Below are 19,677 nucleotides of genomic sequence, written 5' to 3' on the forward strand. Positions count from 1 at the left end.
CACAGTTATCAAGTGAACGCTGGTCTTTGTCTGCCTAGAGCCAACGATGAAATGCTTCTTGAACAAGGTGGATAGCTTCTCAAATGTCCTGATGCTCCCCGGGGCGAGGTTATTGAACCAAGTCTGAGCAATGCCCTTGAGGGTGGTAGGAATGAACATACACCATGATGCCTCACACCCGATTTGGACGCCCATTTGTGCCTTATAAGCATTCAAATGGTCAGTCGGGTCTGTTTTACCATCATAGTGCTCCAAAGTAGGTATCTTGACCTTCGGAGGAATCGAGGTATTCATGATCTCTTGGCTGAAGGGAGTGATGTTCTTAACAGTTCCAAGCCTCCTCCGCTTGGGGGAGGGGGAACGCTCAAGACTTCCACTTGCTGAGCGAGCAGGCCGAGAGGAGGTCCTTCTTCTTTGCCTTGAAGTGGTTGAGTTAGCTAAGCTATCACGGTATCTGGTTGAGTCATGATTAGAGTGAACTCTAGTTCGACCTCTCTGGGGCGGATCATCTTCCTTAGAGTTTCCCCGCCTTGAGTTGATTATGTCACGGGCATCCAAAGTTCCTTCCCTCAGCCTTCGGTCATTGATTATGTCTCTAGCATCTCTTGGTCGGCTTGGCTGTCCTGACTCTCGCTGGGCTACAGGAGATGGACGTGGTCGCGAACGATGGGACTCTTGGTGCTGAGGCCGAGAGGATCCTTGATGGAGTAGGGACAAGTGAGGCTGAGGGTTAAGCTGAGGAGCGTCCCCCAACCTACCTTGCCCCTCAACCTGGTTAACTAGTGCCCTAAGGCTCTTTTCAAAGTTTTTGTTGATTGGGCTACCAGCTGCTTCAAATCCCGACGGGTGACTATATGAGGGCTAGTCACCTCTCCTATGGGCTCGCTCCGAGCTTGGGGTACAATCTCTTCGTCTATATGAGCATGCCGAGCCGAGAGAATTGGAGCTTGTCTAGTAGCATCTTGAGACTTTCGAGGACGCTTAGCGTTCACCATAGCTTTTAGTTTGTTATCCCCACAGACGGCGCCACCTGTTTCTGGAAACAGAATGCTCCTTGGAGTGTTAGGGTATGGTATCAAGATGTCCTAGAGACTAAGTTCAAGTATTGTCCAAATGTTCTTCGGCTCCGCCTACCAAGGGTATGTCAAAGAGCTAGGCTTGCAAAACAGAGAAGATTAGCTGCCTCGGGGGTGTGACCCAGAAAAGCCCCTTCGATGCTTAAGTCAGCAAGTGTACTTTCTAGAGAGAGAGAATTAGGAAAAAGTTTCCATCATTAATGAATGATGAGCTATTTATAGTTGTACTTTTCAGGTGGCAGATTTGTACTTGAGTGGACAGATTAAGGGCAAATCCGTACTTTGCAAATGACTAATGATGGGCTGGATCATGGAGGGGTATTTTCGTCATTTCAGGTCATTGGGCTTAGGATAATGGACTTGGCCCAAACAATAATAACATTTATTTTATCATAATCATGTTACTAAAAAGTATATGCTCGAAAGCTAACAATTCCTCTATTTCACTAAATTTGCAATACTTGTACAGTGGAGCTAGCTTAGCTCGATATCAATTAAGAAATTTAATTTTTTTTAAAAATTTGGGGATGTGATATTAAAATATCAAAAATTTGGGGATGGTATTAAAAAATCAAAATAAACGGTTTGTCACTTTTAACCCTTTTTCTTCTAAATAAAAATGGAATCCATCACTGTTCACTGCCCATAAATAGTTGGCTGAGTTTTTCTCCACTAAAATATTCTAATTCGACGGAAATTGCCGTTCTCATGTCTCATAAATTACAGACTATTTTAATGGTGAAAAAGCCAAAGTTTTTGCAGAATTTTGGACCAACCTAAACCCCCATTAAAATAACCCAAAAAATTTTAAATTTAATTGAAAACTATTTCACTAATTTACTATTAATGGGTTGAATTTTATAGATTCACTTAAAAATTAATAGCCACCGTTCCCACTAATTAATTCCCCTTTTTCACAAATACTTATACTCTTTAAATTTTCTTGTTTTACTCTCAATCTTCTTTTTCATGGCATCTCAACCTCCATTGATGATTTCTTTCTTCTCTAAAGCCCTGTTTGTTTCTCTGCAATTAATTTCTTCCTAAATAAATTAATCAAAAAATAAATAAAAATTCCCCCTTTTTTCCATTTTTCCTCTGTTGACTTATTTGGTACGCTTCTCTCTTTCTCTCTCTAATTTTTGATGTTTTTAATTAAGGGTAATTAATGGGTAATTAATTATTTTCAACATTTCCTAAGTACTATCTTTGACTGTTTTGTATTGGTGGGTATCTTGTCTTTCAATCTTTGTTGATTCTATACATATATTTATATTAGCATATATAAATAGCAGTCTTACTAGTCTAAACTTTGTTTTAGTATGTGGGTCTTTGAGATTTGATAGAAATCATTAAGCTAATTAGGAATCACTAATCATCATTTGCTTCTTAATCCCCTTTTTCTGATTTGGGTATGGTCTAATATCCTTCTAATTAGTAATGATTATATTATACTTCATTATACTTCATTAGTCAATCCTATTGTTGTATAATTTTTTTTTTTTCCAATTTGTGGCATATTAGCAAATATTTGATCTAATGTTTTATAACCCTAGCTTATATGAAGTTAATTTGGGTAATAGGATTGAATATTTTGTTAGAGGGTAAAATATGTCTGATTTTTCAGGCAATTTGTGGTTGTTTGTTCTTGTTTGGATTATCTTCGGCTTAATCACCTTTTTAGCTGTTAATCACTCTTAATTTAATTCTGTAATTAATTAGAGGAAATAAATTCTTCTTCTTGAAATTGTTTGACTTGTGGTTTATGTGATGTTGAGGTTTTTGAAGAGAGTTTTTCTGAAGTATACTGTAATAATGTTTTACATACTATATTGTTGTGATTTTGCAGGTTTTTAAAGGTTTAAAGTTCTTTAATGTCCAAAGGCAAAGAAATTGAGGAAAAACAAGTTGATATGGAAGGCAATGAATTCGATGAGCAAGAGTATGAAGAAGTTGGAGATAATTTTTACACCTGTGAATCCAATGAAGAGGATGTTATAGATTTGAATTCCTCTGCAGGAGCTCATTGGATTGTTTCAGATGAGCCACGGCCTGATAAAATTAGGAAGAGTAATGCTTCTTCCTATGTTGATTTCGGGCTTGTATCCTTAAGTATCCAGTCTCAGGATGCAGATTATATACACTCTCATGTTCCTCAACTCAGTGATGAGTTGGAGAATATGATTATTGCTAGAATTCCGCTTTTGGAATTCAGGAAACTGTGCTTATTGAACAAAAAGTTCTTAGCACTAATAAAAAATGGGGATTTATTGAGAGAAAGGAGAATGATTGGTGTAAGGGAAGCATCAGTCTTCATGCTTGCCAGTGGGGAGGATAATTGGTGGGCATTTGATCAGCAGTTTACATTCCACAAGGCACTTCCTGTATTACCTTGTGATGGTGTCTTTAGACTCGGCGATAAAGAGTCTCTTTGTGCCGGGACTCATCTTCTTGTTTGTGGGAATGAGTTGGATGGACCTGTCATATGGACTTATGATGTGATCATGAACAAATGGTTCAAGGGTATTTCCATGATTCAGCCTAGGTGTTTGTTTGCCTCTGCATCATCTGGTGGCTTAGCCTATGTAGCAGGAGGCATTGGTCTGGAGAGTGGAGGGATTTTGAATTCAGCTGAGAAGTATGATCCTATGACCAGATCGTGGGAGCCGCTCCCAAGGATGAAAGTAAAAAGGAAGATGTGCTCTGGCGTTTACATGGATGACAAATTCTTTGTCATCGGAGGACAAAGCCAAAATAATGAAGTTCTAACCTGTGCTGAGGTTTTTGATGAGAAAAGAAATATTTGGGTGGAAATACCGGGAATTTTGAATGGTTTAACACTACCCTCTTCTCAGTCCACCCCGTCTCCACCTCTAGTTGCTGTTGTTAACAATGAGCTATACACTATCGAAACTTCAACAAACAGCTTGATGGTGTATTTAAAAAACAGCAATTCTTGGAGGGATTTGGGCCCTATTCCTGTTCGAGCTGATATAAATAAAGGTTGGGGTGTGGCCTTCAAGTCTCTTGGCGACGAGTTGCTGGTCATAGGTGGATCGACTATATCACTCTCAGGCCGTGGTATGACTATTTATACTTGCTGTCCTTACCCGAGTGCTGAAACCTTGAACTGGAAGCTCCTTGATGATGGTGGTGGCAATAGACGAAGTCATTTTATTATGAATTGCACTGTTATGGTTGCTTAAAGGCTTAACTTTTCAAAACTTGAGCCTTCTATATTTCGCAGTAATATATTATAATTAAGGTTATAAGCCAGAAATTTAGGCCCTCAAACTGTAACATCTGTTCCTTTTCAGTTTTGTGTTTTGTCTTGATTTTATGTGATTCGAGTGACTTGTATTCATATCATGGTTGTGTTGTGCTTCATTTTACCTTGATATTTTGATGAGTTTCCTGAAAAGAATGCTCAACCAGTATGAACTTGTATTATTCGAACTTTGTCTTACGAATTTGCACAAACTTCCTTGAATGATGCATATGTACTGTGTCTTCCTGTCTGCTGCCATACTGTCATGAATTCCAGTATGATCATTTCATACTTTCCTGAATTTATGTTAGTGTATGATTCTCATACTTATTCTAATGGTTGCTTATTCTTCTACAAAATTCGGGAACTGTATTATTGCAGCAGATTTTATTCACTTTTGAGCTCTGTTGCGACTGTTTCATTCATCATGAATAACTCGTAATTCTCCTCCATGACAAGATATGAACCGTTGAATGTTCGTGTATCGGCTAATGTCTGTCTGTCTAGATTTGCTACCTTGTACCATTCCATTTGATGCTTGGGGCGTTTTTTTTTTTCCTATCTTTTCTTGGAGTTAACTTGTTATAGGTTCCTGGGAAATTAAGGTATTAAACTATGCATAGGGAAAACAATATCAAAATCAAAAGCTTTTGAAGATTGTGAAACTTGTATAAAGTTGCTTGTAGATTGTATGACGCAGTATCTGGACATATAATGTTAAAAGAGTGCATAGATGAGTTAAACTAGAGTTTAGAGCTTTGATAAAGGTTAGAATCTGATAATCAACTTTTGTAAAAAGGAGAGATTGCAAGTCTCAAAAATACAAGCGCCTTTATGTTAGTCTCGGGTAATTGTATTAGACACGGATATGGGAGTAATTATTTTGGCTTTTTGGCTTTTGAGTAATGCACATAAATTACGTCTAGGAGAGTTTTTAGTAAGCTTGTAAAGTACGAAGTAATATAGAGCAAAAGGTAATTATTCCTGATTTTCTTAGCTTGATCCCTTGATGTGAGGTAAATTGAGTCTACCTCCTCATTCATTTGCATAACCATTAGTACTCACATAATTACACTAGATAATCATCAAATGTAGCTCCTCGTATTAGATAGTTTAGTTGGCTAAAGTTTTAATTTTTACGACCGTGATTTTTTATTTTAAACACTTTGGTCATGAATTTTTTAATCAATAACTTTAAAAAACAAATATGATTGATAATCGGTAAAAAAAGTTTTATCTAGTAAAAATAATCTAGAGCCCAATTTGATCATCAATTGTAATTTATTTGTAAGAGATTATATTGTTATGTATTGAACATAAGACCTCATAGAATGAAGACCAACTTATTACCATCTAAGCTAAAAACTAATCATGTTCTATCTATGCACATAAATATATAAATACATATTAAAAATAAAAGCAAAAATTATTCAAAGTGTCGTTGTATTATTATAAATTACTTAGGGCCGAATACTAGTTTTTTTTGTTAAAAAAAATCACAAATAAACCATTAAACATATTACTCGTATTAGTCATAATTTTAGATCGCTAAACGCAAAAGAGCATAAACTTTCAAACGGCAATAGTTACCATACTTAAAAAAAAAAAAAAAAAAAAAAAAAGTAGTAGAAGCCAGCTGAAACGCCCCGCCTTTCTTCCCAACTCTGAACTTCTCTGCTTCTTCTTTCTCTCTCTCTTCTCCACTCTACAATTTCAGTTCTACTGCAATCGCATTCAACAAAGAAAACCCTATTATTCCGTCAAATTTCCCATCTTTTCCCCCCTTTTTTTGATTATCAATCGATGCCATAACTTCCTAATCTAGGGTTTTTTCAGTTTAAACCCTAGATCTGAAAATCACTGCTAATTTTATTCCCAAATTTAAATCTTGGTTCTTTGTGACTTTCGCATTCCGGGGTTGTTGATCGCATTTCGCTGGTAATTTAATGCTGAGGAGAATTCAAGTTCAGGGTTTTGAATTCTGTAGTTTGTAACAGTGTGCGTGAGATGAGGTAAAGCTTCGAATTTCCCCCTTTTTAATTTCGAATTTTTGTTTATTGCTGTTGAATTTGAAGTTTGGGGAACTCAAGAACATAGAATAAGTTGTTAGTGTTAGAGAATTTGTTGATTTGAGTCTTGTTTTGTTAGTGGGATTTTGGAAATGTCTGCAAATACTAACAATAATCAACCCAAGAATATTGGGGGATCAATGTCATCCCCATTTGGAAATGCTGGAATGGTAAACCCTAATTTGCCCCCAAATTTTAACCCATCATCATCATCTTCCCAACCTCAAGGTCAAAATCAGCCTCATCAGTTAGGGTTTGGGTTTCAGAATCAGTTTCAATTAGCCCAAGCACAGGCTCATGCCCTGGCTCAAGCGCAGTCGAAAGCGGCTGCTGCTGCCCATGCTCATCTTTTGCAGGCTCAGGGTATGTCCCTTAATCAGTCACAAGCTATGGGGATGGGTAATTTAGGGGGTAATTCATCTCCTTCGATGTCAGGACCGGGGAATTCGGGTATTAAAAGGATCCCTCAAAAACCCCCTGTTCGCCCTCCAGGACCCTCGGGTGGGATTAATTTAATGTCCCCTATGAGGAATATGATGGACCTTACACCCGCAGCTGCTGCTCGGAGGAAGAAGCAGAAACCTCAGGAGAAGCATTTGAGTGATAGGGTAGCTCCTATATTGCCTGAATCTGCTTTGTATACTCAGCTTCTTGAGTTCGAGTCTCGTGTTGATGCTGCATTGACAAGAAAGAAGATTGATATTCAGGAGGCTTTGAAAAACCCTCCCTCTGTTCAAAAAACTCTTCGGATCTATGTGTTTAATACGTTTGCTAATCAGAATCAATCTGCTCCAAATAAGCCAAATGCGGAGCCACCTACATGGACGTTGAAGGTGATAGGGAGGATATTGGAGGATGGGGTGGATCCCGAGCAGCTTGCTGCAATGAAACCAAACCCAATGTACCCAAAGTTCTCTAATTTCTTTAAGAGGGTTACCATTGCATTGGATCAGAGACTGTACCCAGAGAACCATTTAATAGCATGGGAAAATTCTCGGGCATCTGCACCCACTGAGGGTTTTGAGGTGAAAAGGAAAGGGGACAAGGAATTTATGGTCAATATTCGATTTGATATGAACTATATGCCTGAGAAATTTAAGCTTTCACCACCTTTGACAGAACTTCTTGGTATAGAAGCTGAGACTCGCCCTAGAATTATAGCTGCCATCTGGCACTATGTTAAAGCCAGAAAGTTGCAGAACCCAAATGACCCAACCTTCTTCAATTGTGATCCACAGCTTCAGAAGGTATTTGGGGAAGAAAAGATGAAATTCACCATGGTCTCTCAGAAGATATCGCAGCATCTGACTCCTCCTCCGCCAATACAGGTGGACCATCAAATCAAGCTTTCAGGGAATAGCCCTGCTGGAAATGCTTGTTATGATATATTGGTGGACATACCTTTCCCGATACAGAGAGAGCTCTCCATGCTGTTGGCAAACACTGAAAAGACCAAGGAGATTGAGGTTTGTGATGAAGCAATTTGTGCAGCTATTAGGAAGATCCACGAGCATCGCAGAAGGAGAGCGTTCTTTCTTGGTTTTAGTCAATCACCTGTAGAATTCATTAATGCGTTAATAGAATCCCAAAGCAGAGATCTCAAAGCCGTGTCTGGGGAAGCTAGTCGTAGTGCAGAAAGAGAGCGTAGATCAGATTTCTTCAACCAACCGTGGTATGTAGCTTTATTGTAATCTTATTTAAGCATTAGAATAGTTACATGTCATTGATGCAATATTCACTGAACATATTTTAATGTGGTATTGTGATACTGCTAACAACAGGGTTGAAGACGCTGTTATTCGCTACTTAACGCGCAAGCCAGCCAATGCACCTGATGGTCCTGGAAGCACGTAGACAAGGTGGTTTGCTGAGTGAGCTGTAGGAATGCTGATTAGCCCCTCTTCATTTGCCACTGGAAGGTTAAAGCTTGTTTTCATGCTTCTCCATTGTATAACCATCTGATGTATCTTAATGCTATCATAACTGCTAAGATCACAGTTTGCTTCTTTGCCTATCTGGTGCATATCTAAAATTGAGCTATTACTTGTGAAGAGATGTTATTCTAAACTCTCCCAGAAGGGGGCTGTAGTTTTAGTTTTGTGCGTTACTACCTTACATACTCCTGAGTCCTGACTGGCAATCACCAAAACAAAGCATGGATTGTTCAGCCTTTGCTTGTGGTACATGGCTGTTAGACCCTTTAACGGTCAAGGCGGCTTGCCGTGTAAATAGAACTTATGTGCCTGCAATGCAATTAAATTTTATGTAAATTAGGTTGTTTTGGGTGCCATTATAAGTCCCTGGATGTCTTACTACTTGTTAAATGAGCTACGTTTATTCATTAGCTGAATTGTGGGCTTGTTAGCATGTTGCTTGGCGCTTGTTAGCATGTTGCTTGATTAGCTTCAGGTTTGCATAGGCACCGAGTCAGTTTGCTTAGCCATTCATGCAGATACTTTCCTAGTTTTGTCCCCCCTATATTTTGTCTGGTGACGGGCTGATGTGCTTCATCTTTACGTGCGTTTCTCTGGTTATCCTTTTTGTATATTCAGATTTTTAACTCCCTTTACTCGAGCGCTGATAAATTATTATGGATAATAACCCCGGATCTTTCTTCGCGAATTGAAATAAATTCTTTAGCATATCCACTATTTGACCGCATATCAAATGGGCTGTTAAAGTACCGACTAAGTCATCCAAACACCTCGTACTATCAATGCAAATTTGGACCAAACTTTTTTAAAAGTAGTTTCACACTTTCACCACACCGTTTCCTGGTACCACCATGAACTGATGAACCTTCAAACTATCACCATGATAGTCATACCTGGCTATCACCAGAAATCATGCGGGACGAGTCCTTAAACCATCATCCTCCTCAAATTTGAAAATCCATCAATTTTTGGATCACAATTTCCATATGCGTTCGCAATTATCATACAGGGAACGAAGATTTTAAGGATTTTTTTATTTGCCTAATTTTATTATGTTGAGTGTCTAATTTTGCATTATCTCAACGTAAATGAAGATAGATTTGATCACAAAATATCATATTCGACTACATTTCCTCTGAGACTTCTGAGTTTTTATTATGCATTATTTATTATTTTTTTTTTTTTAAGAAAAGTAGAATGATTTATGTCTACAATTCTACAAAGCAACTCTTGCGAATGAGCAAGTTTTATTGTCAACTCATATGCATATTTCTCCCATATGCATCCTTCACTTGTCAACACACCCTTGAGTACTTGACCCTACCCATTTATGTACAATAAAATTGTTAAGTATGAATAAAAAGGCGATATACGTAATCTCTGAACCCCCGAGGTGATGAGATATTCGGGTAGTAGATATCTTGGTTGGGGATATTGGTACTTGGATGGTTGGATGGCAGGATGAGGACTTAAACTTGTATCTACGCGGGTGGATATAGATGTAGATATATACCCGTTATAAGGGGTGAGTAGTAGGATGTGGTGGATACGAAAATTTTAGGTGTATATGCGTATGAGGGTGGGGGTATCTGCATTTAACCGGCTTGATTGCCATCTCTGATTAGCTATGTTAATGGATGGACGTTTGGGGTTTCGATTAATATTAATTATGTTCTTCCACAAAATCCTTACTACTCTTATCCATTACTCTACATCGATCATTGTTATAGAGAAGCTAATTATGCTAGTTGTCGATTAGCTAGCTAGCACATGTAGGTCATCTTGTCACGCATCTTTTTTGTTTTTATTTTTTTCTTTCACCATCACACGGGTAATCTTTTATTCCCTAGTAATACTCCGCATCAAATACTTTTTTTCATTAATTACATCTTCATATTAAAAATGTATAAGCAAGATAATAAAATAGACCAACATACATAGAAAACTAACTAATGAATTGACTAATATGATATGACTGCAAGAAAGCTGGATATGCGTGAATAATTAGGAATGAAGCATTGACTGGTGAAGGGCAGAGTTGCGATCCTTTTAACTGGTGTTGTGATGGCTATCATTGTTCTGATGTGTTCGGTGTATGTACCGAAAGTAAGTCATGGCAATATAAAGGATCATTTTCCATTTAATATTCAACATTTCAATTTTGGACAATAAACATAAAAAATGATGTGCAAGGACTATCATATAGACATATACTTTGGTTCATGACTTTAATTATGCGACTAATTCAGACAGTGAATCAGTTCAAACTACTAGTTATATCTTCATTCTTAAGATGACAAGACACATTAACTCAATTTAAGACATATTTTTGTTAACTAATAGACTTCTTAATTATACTACGTATTTACTACTGTAAACTAATACTCCGTAATCAAAGTTGATATACTCCGTAGTTTAATGGCTAAAGTCAAAGTGGCTTAAATTTAAGTACATTACAATGCTATGATTTTTGTTTTTTTTTTTTTTTTTTTACTACTCAATCCGTTTTACCTTGTGTTGTACAACAATGATTATTTCTTTGTTTATGTGCACATACCTTTATTTGAGCACATGACCAAAAATTAAATTAATTACAGCGTACGACTAGTCGTACGGTGAAATTCCATTGTTTTTATACAAAGTATTATACTTACAATGTTATGTTTGTTTTAAAACTTGGCAGCCCTTGAATGCTTGCCTGAAGGGTACGCTTGTGGAATCTATCGACAATTCACGAGTTGCTGTGATCCATACAGTTGTTCAAGCTATTGGGATGGTAACTGTTACTTGTTTGGCTTTTCAACTAACACCATTCTCCGATCCAACTATAAATCCTTTCTTTTCCTTTCCTTTGAATTACCTCTATTACAACTGTAATAAGTGCTGTGTTTGGTTTTATGTTCTGAGTTTTAAGTATGTTCCTTTTCTTATATGGTCATAGCTATAATTGGCCAGATTGTAATCAAAATTCTCCCATTGGGAGCGCATGATAATAAATTGGTTTCTTTGTGTGCATAAAAATCATTTTATGTACTTGTAGATTTGATCATTCAAGTCGTTTACAAAGGAAAAAAAAATAAATAAATAAAAAATAAAACAAGCAGAACTTATAGAGTCAAAATGACTGTACTATATGGACCGAATTGTATAGAGAAAAATTAATAACTCGACATAAAATCTCATCGATACAACCCTCAAATCAATACCAATAAAATACAAATTGGCTGGTGTAGTGGTGATTGGGGCTACACTTGGTAGGGGGGACCGCGTGTTCGATCCACCGCAACAACAATTGGGAGGGGACTGGAACCTAACCACCCAGAACTAATCCTCGAATTCGGATTAGCCCAAAGGGTGAACAGGGTGGAACACCTAAAAAAAAATATAATGATAAAAAAAAAAAAAAGTGTTGAGCATAATAAACTTGCTATACACTCAAAATGGCTCCACCTGACATGAACTCAGATTGAATACATGAAATTTATAAACACCAGTACCACCGCTACCACGCCAAGGGAATTATTGAATGCAAATCAATTGTTGGATCACTTATCTGGTTAAATAAATTGTTTAATTAGCTGTTTTGTTGGATCGCATACTATTTTTGGATAGTATGTAAAGTCTATTATAACCTCATTTTTTTTAACTTTATTCATTGTACTTTCTAAATTACCTTTGAATTTTCCACATGCTTTGTATTTTTTTCCACTTTCTCTTTCTAACTTTTGTCTATAATTGTACTTTTCATCTTTTTTATGTACTGCATTGACTTTCTCTTCTTTAACTATTGTATATAATTGTACTTTTCACTCTTTTTATGTACTTCATTCACTTTCTCCTCTTATTTCTTAAATACCGTGAAAAAACACAAACAAGAACTATATATTGGGACGGACGGAGTAATAACTTCTAGCAGCATTTTGTTGAGTGGAAATTAACCAAAAAGCAGCTGGGAAATGACATCATTTTATTCTTAAAGAAACCAAAAACTTGAAATTTATAACTAAATCAAATTGATTTCTGAGGCTATTTCCTAGCTTTGATAAGTAGCACAGTAGACAGCAAAAAATGAGAAAATAAACACAAACCATAAATGCACATATCAGTTCATTCCTACCCCCTATCTACTGGAAATAATCTTCTTGACTAAAGCTAGGAATTTGATAATACAGCAAGGCCATATTACAAATATTATAATGGGGTGTCAGATATTAAACTCAGGTAAGTGTATGCGGGAACATGCAAAATCTTTTCATTAAATATGATGATGAGGGCTTGGGAAATTATTTCAATATCAGCAGAAAAATACTGCTTAGTGGCCAAATTACGGGAACCATTCCCTAGCATGAATGGAAGAAGTGATTTTTAATTTTAAATGGCAACAAAGTTATATCACCTGGAGGCCTAAACTAAAATAAGATACTCAAACCCATGGAAAGTGTTCAAAGGAGAACATTACTGATTTCAAACACCCCCCGCTTCTTATTATCACTGTTAATCAGTTAAAGGTAACAGAGGATCTTTTTTGTTTATTTTTTTGGTGCTATGGAACAGAGGAGTTATAGGCGCTCTTAAGGAACAACTCCCATTACAGTAGAGATTAATATTGATAGTGATTGGGGTGTAGTCTTTGATTTTCTAGGTCATAAGCTGCTCATAGGGTCGACCCCACTTATGGGATTAAGGCTTTGATTGATTGATAAGGGACAAAATCCTAGGACGACTATTGACCCTCACACTCGGTACACTCCGGCAGTACATCTATATGTCAGCAACTATAATCCCAATGTTGTGCCTATGCAATCGGAACTTTTCAGTCATGGAAACAGGAAGGAAGGTTTAGATTACACAATACTTTTGTTATGGAAGCACCAAATGTTGTTGTCTGTGACAGAAAAAGGGATCATGAAAGAAAACCGCTTCTAGATGAAATCCACAAAAATACTCTATGAGTATGTAAGAAGATTAACAGACCCCCAGATATATACAGCCAAAAGATTGTTAGACAGATAACTGTTTATAGACTGTTGCCCATCAAAAAATACATGTTCAATGAATCTATAAGGTTCATTACTCTGAGGCTTTTTACTTTAATAGACTAAATCAAAATGGTTCATAGAACTGTTTGCATGTATTTCTTATTGTGAAGCAACAGGCAATCATTGCATTAAGGATCAAGGGTCAACTGGCATCATAAATTAAAGACTGTCTACCCCTCTCCCTCTTAGCATGCCATGCTGAAAGCCCCATCAGAAGCATCAAAATATATTGATGTTGGTCTCTTCATACTCATATGGTTTAAAAATTACCTAAACTGTCTAACTCCGAACATAACATTTCTTGCAATTAAACCCTTGATTTTACATATTACGAGCAGTTGAGCAGCATACTTGATTGAGTAAGTTTCCATAGTTGCCGTTTCCATGCTTGGAGACCCTTGTTTGCCTCCGTCACCGCCTTGCCGGAACAACGTCGAGATAATACCAGTTTACCACCGACCGTTTTCTCTACTTTTGGTTTTAATTTTGATTTTGATCCGTACTACATGATTGCCTTGATTGAATGTTTTTTGTTTGGCTGAGATATTGATATTACTACTTTTTTATTTAATTTTTTAATGTATCTTTTCAAGAAATTCGATTATGTATATACTTTTTTTTTTTTTTGAAAAACGATTATGTATATACTTGAATACACGTGTTTTGGAATTTCTATGCTTTATTGATTATTGATGATATAATTAGTTTGTTTTTATTTCTTGTAATTTGTTATTTTATTCTAATTAAATGTCTTTTTAATTACTTTTTTTTTTTTGTGTCCCCATTTCCCATAAATTTAAAATTTCTGTTTTCCCGATTCCCCGTTTTCGTTTCCATTTCCTGTTTCCGTGCAACCTAGGTACTAAGAACCTGTAAAGGATGTTGATCTTGAATGCTTCGACTAAAGCCCCTTTTTCCGTCAATATTTCTTGCTAATATTCAAGATTGGTGTACGTGTTACTGTTATAACTAATGCGTTGTCTACATATTTGGGGTAATCCTAGTACTATATATATCAGGTGTTCTCTTTCGCATTATTTATTTTCTCATTTTATGTTGCAGTTCCAAGGGTAACATAAAGGATTAGTGTTATATATATGTGGATCAACACTGCACCATGGACACACACCTTTAATTTATGATTGTTTTTCAACTTGGTGTTTATAAATTGGATAATAATGTATACAACTAGAAACCATTTAGCCATTAACCTTTGGTTCGATGTATATTGCAGGTAGATCAGCCCAAACCGAAGTCATATATAATAGACGACTTTAATGAGATAGCAGAAGCCTATAGAAGTGAGTATGAACCTATTCTAGCATCACCCCTAGTTCAAATTTTTTCTGTCTCCGTCGACACAAATTTTGATGATGAGAGACCATGTAAACTCTATGGTTCGATTCGAGCCACTGAAGGAGAAGGTACTGCCAGCTTTAGTCTCTATGATCGAGACCATGACAGCCCGGAAACAATCTTGAAACATGGCTACTTGTCCCTAATTGGGCCACAATGCAACAATGATTTCCCATGCTCACTAGGCACCACTAGCACAAAAATGGATCTGTATCTAAAGGATAAGACTCGGAACATTGAATTCATCAAAGCACAACTTGATTTGGATTCTAACACTGAAGAGGCATACGATAAACTTTCAAAAAGCTATAGTCCGAGGTCTGTTGTAAAATAGGTGTTGATAGAACAATGTCTACTACAAGAGGGGGGGTGAATTGTAGTCTTAAAAATTTTGCGGAATTAAACTGACTATTAAGAGAGAAGACACTCGAGATAGGCAATGAATTATTTCACTATGTAAAAATGAATTACAAAAGTAAATATTTTGCCTAGACCCAAGTTCCCTGAGGAACTCAAGTATCCCAACTACGATCCCTCAATCTCAGTTTCACTCTCTCTGTGATTCGACTATGAATCACTTGTACAATGTGACGGACTCACTCAATCCTCACACTTACAACTCTCACAAACCCCAATCCCAATTACAAAGTAATTACAGGATTTTCCTAATGCACTTAAGACACTCAAGGATGGAAGGAACTCTGATTTCAAAACTCTTAGAAAACTTTAATGCTCAAAAAACTTAATTTGTTTTTCCACACTTCAAAACATTTTGTTGATTGCTTTTTATAGAGAGAATTGTTAAGTCTCAACCATGTTCCCACTTCCCCCATAATCTCACGTTCACCATAACTAGGGAGTTAAGATGTACGTTGAGGAAGTGGAGAATCATGGATTCACTGACTTCCCTCTCAAGCTTCAACATGTTTCCATAAAACAAGGCAACTGAATTTTACTAAGTCAAAATTAGTTAGGAAGATATTTATTTAAAAGATAAATATTTATTTTAAAAGGATAATTAAAAAGATATTTTAAAAGAATAAAAATAATTAAATAATTATTTAATTTAAAAATAATAAACTTATCTTTTTAAATTAAATAATTATTTATCTTTTATTTTATTTCCAAAATATATCTTTTCAAACTGATTTTACTCTTTCCTTATTTCAAGGACTTTAAAATTGTTTTAAAGTTTACGTAAAATCCTTTTCTGATTAAAACGTTAAGTTCCTTCTGGAACATCAAGTTCCTTATGCGTTCCTTCCAACACTTTAATTCTCAAGTGCTTACAGAAATATTCTAAGTATTGGAGCTTGTAAGTTTTTCTTGAAAGCTTGCATATCACGTCAAGACTTCCAAACTCTTTTGTTCCTGCTCCGGAACATATAGCTTGTACCAGAATCTTCTGTTCAACCAAGACTTAAACACACATCATTAGTCAGAGTTTGTTTTGTTAAGTCAATCATCAAAATACTAAGGTAGTCAATTCAACAGGTGTCTAAAACAAGAGCAACAATAAAATAAGAACAAAAATAAGAGAAGGAAATTCGGTGTGGCGTGAATAATCACTGCCTTTGAAAACAAATTCCGGTGCAACCGGGGTGCTCAATTGTAATCACAGTTGGGGCTAGATTTCCACACTAATTAGAGATGTGGCTAATAACAACAAAACTCGAGAATAGTATGAGAACGATTTGATAAAGACATTAAGTTTAAGCTATAAACATGTGCCTGTTGTCGTTGGTATATTAAATTCTGAATACGCAAGAAAGGCTAAACACGCAAAAAAAGGCTAAAAGCAAATTAAACCTATATGAAAATGCTTGTTTAATACGCTTATACTCGCTCTCCCAACGTATTTCCTTAAAAAAGTTACAAAATAGATCAATTTGTAGCATTTAACATAAACAAATTATATAAAAATTATTCATTAATTAACAAATTACGTGAAACTACATATATTTTTCATGCATTTACATCGTTGACACATATATAATTATGACCTTAGATTCGCCCCTGGTATCCCTTACAAATATTTGGTGACACATTGACACAAGTGTAATTAGAATTAGAGCATTCTTCCAATTTTAAAATAAAGTAATTGTATAATTTTAATAAAATAAAAATAAAATAAAATAAAAACTACTTACAATGGGCTCTTTTGAGAAAATGGTGGGATCGATAAGGTGATCAATATTGTCTCATGAAGGACAGAAAAAGGTTCATGTCGATCACTTTTATATTTCAATCTTTCTATACATTGCTTGTAAGTTTGGCATGCCAAAATGTTTGATATTTGTGATGTTTAAGGTGTGAAACCTGGTACAATATTAATGCAATATAATTGTTTCCTACCGGTCTAACTGTCATACCTCCTAAATCTTTTGATTGCTGTTTTGCAATATCATAACACAGAATTATCCGTGGCTATACTACTTCTATCAATGTCATGTTCATCTCGATGGAAGTTGATGTTTCAAGGTGTAGTTTCCCAGCTACAGTTGAAGATCCGCACAATTTTTTGTATCTTTCAATATTTCTGTTTGTATTTGTTTGAAAGTCCATGGGTTTTTTTTCCAGTTGGAAAACCTACTAACCATGGTATTGTTTCACTTAAATTCTCAAAATCTTCAAATCATGCACCAATTAACAATGAAGAAAATCTAGAATCTGTTAACTTTTGATCGTTTAATAATAACCTACATTATCAAAAATCAAATTGAAACTAAAGCCACCTTTGACCACTTTTGATGTTTGTGTTGTTTGGTAAAGTCTATTCAATCCTTTTTATTTCCAATTAGGGTCCCTTCGTAGGTGATAGGACAATCTTCTCCAGTGTTAAATGAACATCCTTTTTTTGATCTTCTATCTTGTTTACAAGTACAGAGAAAGTTGGACTTCCAGTGTTAAGCCCAAACTGATTCCTCCATTGTTGTAGAAACAGTTTACATTCTTCATCAGAGTCATTTGATTTTGATTCTATAATTAGGACTCCTTCAATGGGCAAGTCTTAGACTAAATGAACATCCTCTGGCAGTATTGATATCTCATTTCCTTTTGAGAGTACCAAAGATGATCTATCTTGGTCAAAGCTACTGACCAATTCAACACAAAAACTGACCTTGTGTGCATCTAAACTTAATTGAAGTAATCCACCAAACCCCAAAATTTTGATAGCTTCCTTATGTTAATCAGGAAGGTCTTTTATAACTCTTGTTATAAGCTGTTTGGGGGTGATTCTCTTAATCAATGCACGATCTCATTCTTCTTCTTGATCTTCTTCCTCCAAATGTGCAGCCTTTTTTTGCTGTACAACAACAATTAGAAGACTGCTTTCTTTTCATCTCTTTTGGAGGTTGGAAGGGGATAATACTTCTCTCAGGACTCCTAAACATTTAATTTAGGAACATTTATTATATAAGTTAGGAACAATAGGCATATAAATTAGGAACATTACGTGTATGTGTTATGAACAATGAGCATTTAAGTTAGGAACATTACGTATATAAGTTAGGAACAATAGGCATATTAGTTTGGAACATTACGTGTATAAGTTAGGAATAATATGCATATTAGTTTGGAACACTATTTTTTTCTGAATTTGTGCATATAAAATATGAACAATAAGTCTCTTTTTCAATCCTTTTCTTGTATACAAACAAACGATTTTATACAACAATCTGAAATTCAAATCAATAATGTCAGTATTTCTTAAAGATTAATGAAAATGCGACTTACATGAAGTTTACAAGAGACTTTTTTGCTGGCCTGGGAGCATTTCCGGAAGAATCCATAGGGTTTCAATGGAGATTACGAACAGTGTATTTTTTTTTTTGAAGAAAAAAAAAATTTGAACAATAGGAATTCAATGGAGATTACGAACATATTTTTTTTTTTGCAGTAACGGGGAAGTGGGATTAATTAGTGGAGTTAAAGAGTCTTTGAGAATTTTTGACTGTTTTCAAATTTTAGAGGGAACGTGGAGTTATTACGTGTACTGTTAAACCGCCTCATTATTTACGGATTTGCCATTATTATTGTTCCAGACTTTTATACCTATTGTTTAAAACCTTTATACTTGTTGTTCCAAAATTTTATACCTATTGATCCAAAGCTTTATACTAATTGTTCAAAACTTTTGTACTTATTGTTCCAGACTTACATACTTGTTGTTCCAAACTTTTACACGTATAAAGCTATATGAAAATGCTAAAAGCAAATTAAACCTATATGATAATACTTGTTTAATACGCTTATACTCGCTCTCGTAATAAATTATCAATCTATATGTCATATGTGTTCATAATCAATAACAGATATGTTCATAATAAATAACGAAACATATATGTTCATAATAAATATATAAAGGGATATTCTCAACGGTAACCCCCAACAATTGCTACGCACCAATGGTAACCCCCTTTTTTGGATTATACAAAATGACCTTAATTTAATTTTTTCAATCACTCATAACCTTATTTCATTAAATTTATTAACTATAGTTAGATTTCTATTAAAAAAAAAAAAACTAATAAAATTAACCCAACCACCTGCCTAGCCACCCCCACCAAAAAACCCACCCACCATAACCCAGCCGTAACAACCGACGAGTCCTTCCCCCTTCCTCCCGGAGTGCCGTAGCCCAACCCCCTTCCCCGACCACCCTCCCCTTTTCTCTTCCCCGACGGTTAGCAATTCTTGAAAACTGCTGGAATTGAATCGACTTGCCGGAATAGGCCTACCGAAATTGCGGTGGCTGGAATTGTATTAAACTTGCAAAAATCAGCCGAATTTACCTCTCGAAATTGCCGGATTTCGCAGCGAAACTAATGGTTTTGAGCTTGCAATGTTGGCGGATTTTGACCTCGAAATCACCGGTTTTTGACCAGCGAAGGTTGCCGAAATTCCGCCACAATCAACTGAAGAATCCCCTAC

The 19,677-nt window shown here is 35.8% G+C and overlaps 2 protein-coding genes across 3 annotated transcripts; both read left to right on the forward strand.

Moving 5' to 3' along the window:
- Nucleotides 1-1,709: 1,709 nt before the first annotated feature.
- On the forward strand, nt 1,710-4,573 carry LOC110695079 (F-box/kelch-repeat protein At3g27150-like). 2 transcript variants are annotated; one of them, XM_021872277.1, is made up of 2 exons: nt 1,710-2,189; nt 2,926-4,573. In XM_021872277.1, the coding sequence occupies exon 2, from the start codon at nt 2,951-2,953 to the stop codon at nt 4,280-4,282; it is 1,332 nt and encodes a 443-aa protein (XP_021727969.1). In that variant the 5' UTR covers nt 1,710-2,189; nt 2,926-2,950; the 3' UTR covers nt 4,283-4,573. The 2 variants fall into 2 exon arrangements, with proteins under 2 accessions (XP_021727969.1, XP_021727970.1); XM_021872278.1 differs by lacking the exon at nt 1,710-2,189 and adding an exon at nt 2,305-2,488.
- Nucleotides 4,574-5,787: 1,214 nt separating this feature from the next.
- Nucleotides 5,788-8,703, forward strand: LOC110695080 (SWI/SNF complex component SNF12 homolog). The gene is made up of 2 exons (XM_021872279.1): nt 5,788-8,085; nt 8,195-8,703. The coding sequence occupies exons 1-2, from the start codon at nt 6,506-6,508 to the stop codon at nt 8,265-8,267; spliced, it is 1,653 nt and encodes a 550-aa protein (XP_021727971.1). The 5' UTR covers nt 5,788-6,505; the 3' UTR covers nt 8,268-8,703.
- Nucleotides 8,704-19,677: the final 10,974 nt, after the last annotated feature.

The sequence above is a fragment of the Chenopodium quinoa genome, unplaced genomic scaffold (genome assembly GCF_001683475.1).
Source record: "Chenopodium quinoa cultivar QQ74 unplaced genomic scaffold, ASM168347v1, whole genome shotgun sequence".
Lineage (NCBI taxonomy): Eukaryota > Viridiplantae > Streptophyta > Magnoliopsida > Caryophyllales > Amaranthaceae > Chenopodium > Chenopodium quinoa.